Genomic DNA, 12,866 nt, shown 5'->3' on the forward strand with positions numbered 1-12,866 from the left:
CATCGAGTTTTTCCCCCTACTTTTCCTGCTGATAAATTGGTGAGAGAGTGAACTGTTTCACAGGACAGAGAGACGAGACACAGCTCGTTGGAAATGTTCTTTTACTTTTACTTTTAGTAAGCCTTTTATGGCACCTGCAACACAAATAGGTCATTAAAGTGCCGAAGATTACAGGTGTTACTAAAGAGTAACATAATATAAAGACAAGATGGAGGGGAGATAAGAATGATAGATAATGTTTGAAATGATAGGAAAAAAGAGCTAACCACATCAGAGTGCCCACTAATTAACAGGAAAAGCCAATTTTTCTAATTTTTAGATTAACTATTATCATATATCATATATATAATGATATATAATATAATGTGCAGCTGCGGCTTATCAATTCCCTAAACAAGTACATGCACTATTATTTGTTTCTGTTTTTAAACTGAGTAGCTGTGTGGATAACCTTTATCATTAAGTAAACAGCTAGAGCTACAAACTCCCTTGAACCTCATTCTGTGTAGCCTGAGGTTGAAAAGAAGGTTTCCCTTTTTTTTCAATTTCCAAAGGTTGACAATTCTGCACATGTTACTAATGACTAAAAATAGATTATACAAGGCCCCACATCTGATCCTAATCTGTAATGGAAATGGAAGAAAGGAGTCACCTTTCCATTTGTGTTCTTTTCAAATGCGATCTGTTAAGTAAACAAGAAATTCTCTGGCACTATTCAGTTCATGTATTCAGGGTTTCACTTTATGAATACAGGCTAACTCAGAAAAAACAGGACAGACGGGGGTGGCATGTTTTCCCTGTCATTAGTGAGTCCTGTTATTTTGTTATAACTGTTTTCATGGGTAAACTACCAGTACCATTGCACCTTCAGCTCACTATAAATTATATATTCAATTACGGCAGATCCTTTTCCAGTGGGCTGTTTTGATGATACCGAGATGGAATCAATCAGTGACCCCAAAACTACAATAGTACGGGTGTGTGTGTGTGTGTGTGTGTGTGTGTGTGTGTGTGTGTGTGTGTGCGGTTAATGTTTGAAAGTTTGTGTTTAGACAAGCAATCATACAAACAGGCGAAATGTCTTGGTTGAGACAAATTTTAATAATCTAACAGATCAAAAGCAAGTTCATGGGCTACAAGATCACTGTTATCCGAGTCAGCGCAAATTGAACTCTGTTATATAGCCAGTTTCAAATTGCATGTACTTACACTTATATAGAAGGGGGAAAAAAAACACCTTGAATTTGGTTTATCACTGTTATTGTTATCCAAGTCCCTGTAATTTAGTGTAATAACTTGTCCCCGTCGGATGCGCAGCCGCGGTTGTTGTTTTTTTGGCGTAATTCCTCAACATTTGCATAATTTCGGATTCTCCGCTTTTTGTCACGTTTCTTTTTCTCTTTTTCCACAAAACTATTATGTACGCATCCCCCATGTGACAGAAGGGGAGTAATCGCCGTAATAAGTCTCATTTAAGTGACAAGTTGGTTATTTCCCTTGTTACACAAGATCTTGGTTTATGGTACATGTAGTAGTATGGATTTTGTTCCTTGAGTATGTTCAATCAATTTTTCAATCCATCAAAAGTTGTCCTCATGTCTGTTGATTTTCAGGTTCGGCAGGTGTCCCTGGTTTTAGTATGTGCGAGCAGCAGAGGTCCAGATGTCTTTTTTTCTTCTTTTTTTTTACATTTTTCTTTTCTCTAGATCTACAGCTGAAAGTTACAGAGACTATATTTTTTGGTTGGTTTTTTTTTTGACTGATGTGCACTGTTTTCTTTCCAAATACACAACAAATTACTGATACTGAATATGTTCTGTTGTCAATGTACGTGTACAGAAAACATGAAAATTCTTGTTGAAAAAGTGCAAAATACGTCGCGAACGGTTTTATGGTAACTTGCATAATTTTCAATTTTCTTTGCATAATTCGGCCATCTAAATTCGCATAATTCTGCCGGGACAGAATAACAGAGGCTGTTATAAATGGTCTGGACTGTTCTCGTCTTTATGGGAAGAAAAAGGCCAGCATTCTTTCACATGAAACGTGAAGTGTACAACAAGTGGTACATGACCAATGAGTAAGTAGTTCTCCTTGGTATGGAACAGCAGACTATTTATTCATCACCCCCCCCCCCTTCCCCCAGTAGGAAGGACACATCCTAGCAGAAAAAAGACGGGGACACTCAATTTTCAACCAAAAAAAATGATTTTCCCCATCCCGATTGACAATGGCGGAAGTAAAACTACATATCCTATTATTAGTATTAGCACTGGCGAACAAATATTCTGGAATGCTTTATTTGCTACTATCAGTATTAGTCTTTGCTGGTTCAACACTGTCCTTTTTTATTTTTAATTTAGTTTTAGTAGAGGTTTTATGGCACTCGCAACTGCATAAGGTCATATGAGCGCCAGAAGATTTGAGCTGTTACAAGTTAGAGAGTAACAAACACAAAAAAGAAGGGGAGATAAGGATGATAGATGTTTGACAGCAAAGAAGAAGCAAACCACACCAGAACACCCGCAAACCACTCACCAACAGTGTCCCTACAATGGTTTCAGTTTCAGGGTGGGAGAACAAGACCTACATACACATCAGACAGGGTAGATGATATATGACAAGAAGCTGAATCAAGAAATAGTTGTTTATTGCATATCATACAAAGTTTATTATGATATTATTGTAAACTTGACATGTACAAGCATGACAAACAAATCCATACAATAATAGCAATACCCACATAATAAATCAAACCCACATTCTTTTATACTTTTACTAAGGAAATCCCGTATTAGGAGTCAGAATTTAGGTCTGTTACCATAATAAATTGAATTGTCATAAATAGGAATAGGCAAATATAGTGGAACCCGGATTCAACGAGAGGAGATGGATTCCCTGGTTTTTTTTCCCTCTTTAAAATCAATAAAACAATAACCCGGAATATTCAACCATCGGTCCGGGCGTGGGACGTCGCAGATACAAACGCGTCACAGCCCCCCCCCCTCCCCCACAACACTGATCAATATTACAATGATAAGCTAGTCTTGACGTAGATCTACGTAATGAATTGTGCGCTGCACTATGGACTCAAATTTTAAAAGTTGCTGTTGGTTAGACTACACAGCAACACATCTTTTTGCCAAACAATCGAGATGACACAAGCGTTCATTTCAACGGATTGGGTCTTTTTTTTTGCACAGCTCATAATATGCAGGCATTTTAGGCACCACTTGTTATTTCTCTTTACACATTACTTGCTCAGTGCCTGTAATTATCTGCACAAAACCTCATATATATTTGCTATAACGAACACTCGGATCCAACGAGATTTTAGGCCAGGCCCGGCGACCTCGTTGAATCCGAGTTCCACTGTATATCTATTCTTGAAGCAACCCGTAAAAAACTTTTCTGACTCGCATCATTTGATCAAAGTTAGACTCAATTTTGACACTTGGTAATGCTAACAACCCCCCCCAATCTATCTCTGGTAGAAATTGTCCAATACTGGTAGCTGGAAAATCCCTGCTTATATCACATTCACTCACCACCCACATCATTAATATAGCATCAGATTCCTTTTTATTATAACAAAACCAGATCTCAATAATAAATGTTCTCAAAAAGGACACTGTAAAGGCATTTTTAAAAATTTCAGATTAAAAAAACCCCTCCACAGCACAGAGCACGGGATGATTTTTTTTTTTTGCATCACTTAAATAAACTACCACCCCTTCCCCCAAACCACAAAATCTTTTACCAGTATGAAACCAAAACAAGTCCACCATCTACAATGTCTGCAAACAAATCCAACTTCAGACCAACAATCAAACATTACATGATGATGTTACAATTACATCAAGAATGTAAAAACTTCACTTATACAGACACTGACCCTTTAGTTTTATGTCCAAAAGAACCCCCTCCACAAATAAGTTTTATAGGTATTATTACATCAACAGATTCTCATCCACATCTGTAAACCAACTGATAAGAACCTTGACAGGTTGCAGCATTATGACAACACATTGAATAATTTGCATCATGTTTAAAACTAAATACTAAATATAAGATGCAAATTCACTTTCTGGTCTTTCAACTAAGTAGGAAGAGCAGCCCACCTCCAACAGTCCTGATCACGTGACATCATGTACATTGTATAATTTGTACGTGTTTACTTTTAATTCTTTAACTTAAACAAACATTTGAGACCCATCTCTGCAACAAGCAGACCAGGGTTTGACTCCCACCAGGGGAAAAACCTGGAACACTTCCACTCATCTAAAGAGATGGCTTCAGCTCAAATACCACAGAAAAATGTCTTTCCATTGTTTAATTTTGGGCCACTACTGTACATGTTTGACATTTCATACATGCTATATTTACTGCTGTATTCAACATTGTGCGCATTTGTTTAAAAAAAGGATTTATAAAAAATCCAAATTAACTAAACTGGTTGAAATGTTTTGCACTGGACTCTGCACTGGTGACAAGTTTACAAAAACGATGTAAAATACCTCTAGTACTGGTATTCAAACCTACTACATATGTGTCACGACGCGGTGGAATCAGGCGCTCATCAAGTTTTGGCATGTGGAGTTATTGGTATCACCTGAAAGCTTGTCTATTTGCCTTGCTTCAAGTGAAAAAAATACCCACCTATCTTGAATTGAAGTCAAGATATTTACAATTGAAAGAGGTGTGGTCGTCTGGTTTCAGTGTGAAAGGAGCTAAAAAATGGCCGCCAAAGTTTGGAAACTCCAAGAGCTATAAAGAGTCTTTGAAATGAAAAATGACATATTTTGTGTCTTAAATCAACATTTGTCAGTAAAATTCACATGGTAATTTGTTTTTATAAGGACATAAATGGTGGGGATGAGCCAAAAAAACAAAAATTCGATAAAAATTGCCAAACTGGCGGAGAAATGCCTGTTTCTCCAATTTTGTTATTAATATATTGACGAGCACCTGATTTCACCACAATGCCCCATATATATATATATACATGTACAGTGGGCCATATAAACTGACACACAATGAGACAAATTTTATAATTGATAATCTCCTATAATTTATTAATTTTTTTATAGTAGAGGGTTTTACGGCGCTCGCAACTGCATAATAAGGTCATATGAGCCCAATCTCCTATTCAGGAACGGTACATTAATGTACTCAATCTACTGAACAAATTCAGAAACCTTGTTTGCGTACAACATATTATGAGGTGTAAAAGTGACTACTAAAAACACTCAGATTCAAAAGTGTATGGATTGGGTGTAGAGATATTTTACTATCGTATACTTCAGTTTCGGTGCAGACTGTGGGTTCGACATCTCAGAACTTTTGTAAATGTTATTAGCTTTGAATCAGACAGAACTCAAAGACTTAACTGTTTTAAATGCAGCTGTCCTTTGAGAACAGGCTATGGTACGTAATAACCAGTCACCACACATAGTAGGTAGTAGAAGATCTCTACTAGGCTCTAGCTGTGTTCGTCATGATTCAAGTCCATACTCAGAGCAGCCAACAGACACCCCACAAGAAAGGGGAAAATCCAGTGCCAAAACATTACAGCATAAATATAGTTGTTGTGACACCATCTGCAATGGGTCTATACTATGCCTTTGGAAGAAAATATAACATAAGGACTCTCTCAACATGTCAGAACATACATGAGAACATCTCTCATCTTCTGTAACTAATTTTTTGCATAATAATTGATATTACTTACTTAAATATCTACCACAACATTGGACTTGCATACACATGCACTCCATTTACACAACTGTAATGCAAATTTAGACGCAGGAAGAGTCAGTGAAGAGAAAAAACATTCAGCAGAATGAGAAAGTGTGGCTACACCACTGTAGCAAAAGTGTGACGGGTCAGCCCCAGAGCACAGTGTAGTGTACTTCTGCACTTGATGTTCTGACAAACCCTACCCGCATCCCAAAGACTGCTTCAGAAAGTATCACACCCTGCAGTGTGATACTACGTCTAGTGAAGTGTGCTAGGTATATCATGTATAGGGTCAGTTAGCACAGCTTCTTTCCTGTGAGTAAACTACCGGTACAGTAAACAGTGTTGTGAAGAATGTAGTAAAGTAGTAGATGAGTGAGCCAGTCCGCCATTTTTTTCTTGGGATTTTTGTATTATTAAAGAGACAATAAGAGAATAAGATTAGGAGCCTGTGAATGTGAAGAAAAAGCCCTCTTATCACTAGTAGTTCTGGATAAAAAGCTATATTTTTGTCCTTAGGGGGAGTCAAAATGGATGGACTTCATTCCCTACACATAAAATACAATAAGATTACAATTATCTGATAATCATGACAATGGTGAGTTGGTGGGACACTTTAGAAATCATATCTTAGAAAACATGACATTGACTTGTTTTTTCTCACTACCAAACATCCTAAAGGAACGGACAGAGCTGCAGCTTCACAGTCCTGCTTCACAACTATCTGTATTTCATGAAAGGCATCTGAAAAAGCCTTCACTGCAGTGCTTTGTTCACATGACTGAAAATGCTCACTATGCCCTCATATTTGTTCAAGTAAAGACAAGCACACAGACAGAATAGTTGTCATTACTTTTGGAGGGAAAAAACTAAGACACACACACAGAAAAAAAACAGGGGGACAGAAAAAAAGGACCTATCGGGGACACCCTCAAATCACCTGCTTTTATGCTGTAAAAAAAAAAACAGTGAAAGAGACAGAACCGGGTGATAGTATTGTGGCAGGAGGTTTTGTTCATGACAGCATTTGGCCTTGAAGATCCCTTTAGATAACAGTTAAGAAAAAAAACTTTTGGTTATACCTTACTAGATGGATGTAAAATGAAATAGTGTAGTGTAACCATTACAAGGCCAGAGACACAGGCACAGAGTAAAATTACAAAATCTGGGGGAATCAAACCAGAAGGGAGTAAACCATGAACTGACAGTAGTACAAGCTACAATTCAAGTAAACATAGAAACACATGATGAGGTTAAAAGATGAACAAAAAAGTGTACTTCAGGCACGTACAATTCATGTCATCATCGTTCATTATGACATCATGTTCTTTTTTATACAGACTAGTTGTTGCCTTTTATGTCAATGACAGGAGAGAAGGAGCATGCCAATATAGGGAACTATTGTCATACTTACAGATATAATAGTAATAATCAATATTGAGAGAGCTGTAACAGAAGAGAAGAGAAAAGTAAACTGACAAATAATTAGAGGGACACTAACCATGCTTAGTAAACAGACAAGTACAATACTTTTTGGAAATGGGTTCACAATATACAGTTTAAAACTCTGTGTGAAAGATCCTTCTGTAAATGCTGAGGCTGACAGGAGATACGTTCTTGGCCATGCAATCGGTTTTGAACATTTCATACATTTTGGCTACGGTGAGCCCCTTCTCTGCACAACGTTTCTTCACACTCTTCTTCTTGCCACTCTTAGTGTCCATGCACAGAATGGTCACGATGTGCGAACGTGCCATGTCCACCTGGTCTGACGGTGTCTTGTTGTGTGGCTTTCCCCGCTTCTCCTGGCCCATATAGCAGCCAAACTGCTTATGCTTTAATGCATGGGTGATAAATGACTTTCCAACAGCCAGCGTGCCACGAAAAAAACGAGAGCACACTTGTTTCCGATTGTTGTCGTTCTCTGGTAAGTAGTATTTTCGACTCACTTTGCGTCTGTTCTCCCTGGTGGAACCATCCTCAGTCTTTTTATTGTTCTGCTTGGTGGACTCTTCTGTCACGTTCTGACAGACAAACTGCTTCTGACTCTCGTTGGATCCCAGGCTGTAGAACATGTTGAATAACTGTGAGCGAAGATCTTCTGAGAAATTCTCATTACACTTAAAACTACAAGCAGTACAGTCCACTGTCTCCACCTGCTTGGCAGGTATGTATGTTCCGTTACGACTCAGATGAGCCTCCCCACGAATCTTTTTCACTTTGGACACATTCTTTTTCCACAGTTCTGGTTGACGCTGACGTTTTTTCCCTGAGCTTGATCGCCCCCCTCCTCCAACTTTTCGCGGCTTGCTGGGTTTAGGAGCTGGAGGCCTCTCCATGACAGGCTCATGAGGTAGAGCAATGTTTGATGTGCCTGTCGTGTTATCCACTGACATATTTGGGTTGGGCTGATTGGCAATGGACTGCCCTGCACTCACTGCATAGTCAATCACATCTTTGTTCAAGAGACGAGTTGGAAGTTCTGTTGTGGTGAAGCCAAAATTAAACTTATCCTCTTTGTCAGGAGGCTGCACTGGTAGGACTGAAGCAGAGCTCATAGGGGGCAAATAGCACCAGGCCGGGTGGCCAGCCCCAGGAAGGCCCTGGGATGTCTGCGGCATACCATGTCCTCCTGGCTGTAGGCCAGTGGGCACCATCTGTGATCCGTCCCCTTGCCCACCTGGAGGAAGTCCCTGGTGGGCCATGGGGATACCAACATGGTGCTGTGCCGGCCTCAGGCCCAACGAGGCGGCCGAGACACCAGGAGGCACTGGTGGTATGCCCGGTGGAACTGATGTGGGTGGTCCATACAGGCCATTATGAGGGTAAGCTGGGTAGGAACTCATCACGGATGCAGGATATGCTTCAGAGAAGCATTCCCTCCTTAGAAAGTATATCCAGAGAAAACGTTTGACTTCTGGGTTTCACCTACAAATTTCCTCGAATATCTGAGAAATAAAAAAAAATGAATATAATGTAACACAGACCTTTTTTTAGGATACAGTAAACCTAGGTTCACTGGACTTCCTGCACGTTGTAAACCTATAAAGATGCAAAGAACCTTTCATTACAAAGTTTTAAAGTTTAGTATGGGGTTTCACGGTGCTCGCAAAAACATAAAGTACTGACTCATAACACTAGCATATTATAAATTATGTCTTCCACACAGGAGCACTATTTTTTTAGCTGTTGGGTAAGTGTAAAAAGTAAAATTCTAAGGATGGGTATTTTAAGAAAACTTTCAATCGTTATTCATTGATGAACAACAAAAATAATTTCCAAACAGTTTATATAGTGAGTGAAAGTTTTAGTAATAGAAAACACAAGCAGAGACAACCAAGTTTATACTGAACTATCCCCATAAATTTATTCACACTACCACCAAATAAAATACAAAATGTAGGATAAAAGGCTTCCTTTAAGTTTATGAAAAATCATTTATGATGAGACAAAACTTTGGGGTTGTTTTTTTTACGGGTGGTAAATGTTTTACGGCGCTCGCAAAGGCATAAAAGATCATATGAGCCAACAGTACACATCAAACATTTAAAGTTGGTAGGAAATTTCGAATTCTGCCCGGTGGCGGCCGAAGCATACTCTTGATTTTGGACCACCAAGGGACCTTTACAACTTGCAAATGGGACCCCCTAAATTTTTCGCCCTTGTCTGAGAAAGCTATATGTGTAGATCTTTCTTACCATAAGATCAGGGGTGTGACTGAAAGACAGCAGTAAAAAGGAGTCAAGGAGTAGCAGTAGAAAGGCTGCAAAAAGACTCAGGAGTCCAGAGGAGGAGAGCGGGTGGGGACAGAAAGTGGAGAAGAAAACAGACAACATAACAATGCTAGAGAGCAGGAAAGAGGTGAAAGGAGACAACTTTAGAGAATTACAATTTTTCGTTGCTACCTGGATTCGAACCCAGGACCTTTTGAATTAGAGGCGTTCACATTAACCTCTGGGCCACGAGAGCCCCCCAGACAAAGTTTAGGCGAACTAAACTTTTACCATAAAATCAGTTCATCGCCTAGTGCATCGGCTCAGGCCGATCACTCCGGACGAGAAGATCATGTGCCTTTTGGCTATTCTCACCCAGTGTGCGTTCACTGTGATACATTGTACCAGTGTAAGCAAACGTTTCAGCGCTCTTATGTCGAAAGCGTGCAATTTTGTTTACGGGCAGTGAGTGAGAGAGAGAGAGAGAGAGAGAGAGAGAGAGAGAGAGAGAGAGAGAGAGAGAAAGAAATATTTTACGGAGCAGGTAGTCCCAGCATGTGAGACATGTATTTACTATTACTAGGCCTAATGTCCTGTCTTGTACGTTTTCGTGAGTGCACCTTTAGGTCTAACTTTCGTAATAACGTCTACTGCCATTGTTAACGACCAAGGGGCAGCGAGAATCGAAATGAATAAAGATTGTGATTATCATGCTCCAGTTGAGAGGAAGAAACGAGAGAAAGATATAGTGGGAAAGTAGGTGGGGGAGAAAGAAAGACAGAGAGACAAAGACAAAGGAAGGCGAGCGATACACACACACATACAGGGGGGGGGGGGGGGGGGGCGGCAAGCAGAAATAAAGTAGAGAGGGGAGAGAGAGAGAGAGAGACAGAGAAATTAATAGAGAGGGTGACTGCTTGATTGAAATTAAATGACATTGTTCTTTTTCTCAAATTGTCTTAGAGTTCCTCCAAATCCAAAATGGAGGGAAAAAACGATCGTTCATCGAAAAGACATCCGAATCTTCATTTAAAGATCTAAAATCTAGATCTAGCGGTCCGAAAATCTCTAGAAACTAGATCTAGGCCTTGAAACTAGATCTATCTATTGTTTACGTCAGTCAGTGTCTACTAACCTCTCTAGATCTGGACCTAGGCCATAGAAGATCTAGAAGAATAAGAAGTCTACCCTGAGACAAGAGGGTGCTGAAACTTTCGGTAAATTTTTACTTTCACTCCCGCACACAGATGCACTGTTTCAGGGGTCAAACTGCTGTACTGTTTGCTGCAGATCACACATAAAGCCACTAAAACTGTCGCAAATCCATTATTTTCAAGACAATTTCAAATCTAACTGTAAAATATCAAATTATGGGTGTAACCCCCCAGATTTTCTTTTACCCCAGTGGGGCAGGCCCCCCTGGAACCCCCCAATTGGTCCAAAGCATGTCTGTCTCGGTTAAAAACAATCAAATATTTCAAAAACTATTAATTTGCGACGGAAATGAAGTTGATATTCGTGTTCAGCGCATCAATATTTAGTAGGAAATAGATAACTGGTAGCTGAGTGTGAGACGGGAGGGAAAGTAAAAAAATACCTAACTTTCTGAAATCACAAAATTTTAAAAGATTTCCCCAACCGGGTCTAACTTCGTGACTTTGTTCCCGGTTACCGAGTCTGTATACACCCCCTTTGCGACTAGAATCTATCTAGATCTAGGCGGCACTAAAAACTGCTACAAACCTTTATTTTGTGAATTTAGCAGGGGGGGGGGGGAGATCATTAACATTATTATTGTTCCCAATACCTTGACAAATTTCTGCAGCAAAAACTGAACTGACTGCATCAGTTTGTTGACCCAAGTCCAAGAAACTCTGAATCTTCGAAACAGTGCATCTGTGTGCGGGAGTGAGAGTAAAAATGTATCGTAACTTTTCTTTCACCCATTTTGCCCACCATATTATTACTGAAAGACGACGATTCGGATTAGTTGACAAATCTAGATTCTAGACTAATTCGGATCAAACTCAAAACAGTATCGGCGAGTTTGATAAAGGTGAAAACATCCTACGACTGGGTTGGCCAGTTTGGCTTCTTCAAGAAGAATGCAAACATTTTTCTCCAGCCAGCGTAAGCAAACGATTTTGACCCTACAATAGAACTTACACGGATGCTTAATTAATAGTTAAAAGGAATGTACCTTGCGATAAATCCAAGTAAACCTTTCAAAGTCAAATATTCCTTAATACCAACTTTTCACTTATAAATGCTACTGTTGGACAGCCTCTGTGAGGCAATAATGTCGACCATTTCATTCATGAACAGGAAGTAACTCGGGAAGGCAGAAAGTGCTTGCCAGATAAGGGTGTATTTAACTACATTGTAGATGTTCGTATTTCACTCGCAACAAAGCAAATTTAAATTCTATGTAATTGAGCGGTGGTTGGCAAACATAAACATGCTGCGAGTGCTTTGGGAAACTGAAATCTTTGATGGTAAAAGTTTAATGAATGCTAAACCAAATAGAAAATAAAACTAAGGCGGTCTTATATGGTGCACTTTGACTTACGAAGAGCCCAACGAAACCACACTGGCAAAAGTATAAGCCCCAGATTTTTACTTCTAACAGGCCAAGTTCAATTACAGGATAGCGACGAACGAAAGTAAACAGCTTACAGTGGTCGTATCTTCCATAATGGCCCACTTTCGGCTTCCCTGATAATCTACCAAGCGACGCGCAAACAATTTTTTTTTATCTTTCTCGCGAAGCGAAACCGAAAGTTGACAGCTGCTTCAGCATAATCTGTAACCAATATTTTTTTTTCAACCTTCTTCAGAGCAGGAAAATAATACATTTTCCTTTTTAAAGAAAATAAACTAAATACGATGGGTTAACTACAAGGTGGAGCTGCATTATATTAAAAAAGAGCAATTTGATTTTCATAAAAAATAATTGATAACAGCTCGGATGCAATGATAGTCACTTGCAAAACCACATAAGGTCATTGGCCAAAAACAACATCTAGAACAAAGAACGGTGTGTTTATCTGAAGACGAAAATCTTTCCAACAAAGGCTCACCAAGTGCAAAGAAGGAAAGGGAGGGTGATAAGAATAGGTGTCCTACCCTAGCACTCAAAGACCAAAAGAAATAATACATTTATATCCTCTGATGCTTTGAAGATATCAAAGTATAGAGAGAGACGGCCACACTTAATCAAAGAGAAAATTGGCCGTCTTAGACCGGTATACATCGCACACTGTAATTATAATGTAATAAAAATAACACACACGTGGGGAAAATAGGAAGTGGCGTTTTGTTTGCGTGATTATTTTATGCAGATGGTCTGTTAGAGCAGGTATTGACTGTGTGTGTGTATAACATAAATATTATATACCGAGAGAGGGGGGGGGG

General features: G+C 39.3%; 2 protein-coding genes across 4 annotated transcripts in view; both read right to left on the reverse strand.

Annotated features, from left to right (window-relative positions):
* LOC101854033 (N6-adenosine-methyltransferase catalytic subunit) overlaps nt 1–12,866 on the reverse strand; it is a 51,134-nt gene that overhangs the window by 13,063 nt on the left and 25,205 nt on the right. The window lies entirely within an intron of this gene.
* Nucleotides 5,080–12,198, reverse strand: LOC101853637. Of its 3 annotated transcripts, none has more exons than XM_035971260.1 (2): nt 12,022–12,198; nt 5,080–8,687 (listed from the first exon to the last, which is right to left on the reverse strand). In XM_035971260.1, the coding sequence occupies exon 2, from the start codon at nt 8,583–8,585 to the stop codon at nt 7,299–7,301; it is 1,287 nt and encodes a 428-aa protein (XP_035827153.1). In that variant the 5' UTR covers nt 8,586–8,687; nt 12,022–12,198; the 3' UTR covers nt 5,080–7,298. The 3 variants fall into 3 exon arrangements, with proteins under 3 accessions (XP_035827153.1, XP_005104192.1, XP_005104193.1); XM_005104135.3 differs by lacking the exon at nt 12,022–12,198 and adding an exon at nt 11,653–11,953; XM_005104136.3 differs by lacking the exon at nt 12,022–12,198 and adding an exon at nt 10,588–10,702.

Source organism: Aplysia californica, unplaced genomic scaffold, assembly GCF_000002075.1.
Source record: "Aplysia californica isolate F4 #8 unplaced genomic scaffold, AplCal3.0 scaffold00406, whole genome shotgun sequence".
NCBI classification, from domain to species: domain Eukaryota; kingdom Metazoa; phylum Mollusca; class Gastropoda; order Aplysiida; family Aplysiidae; genus Aplysia; species Aplysia californica.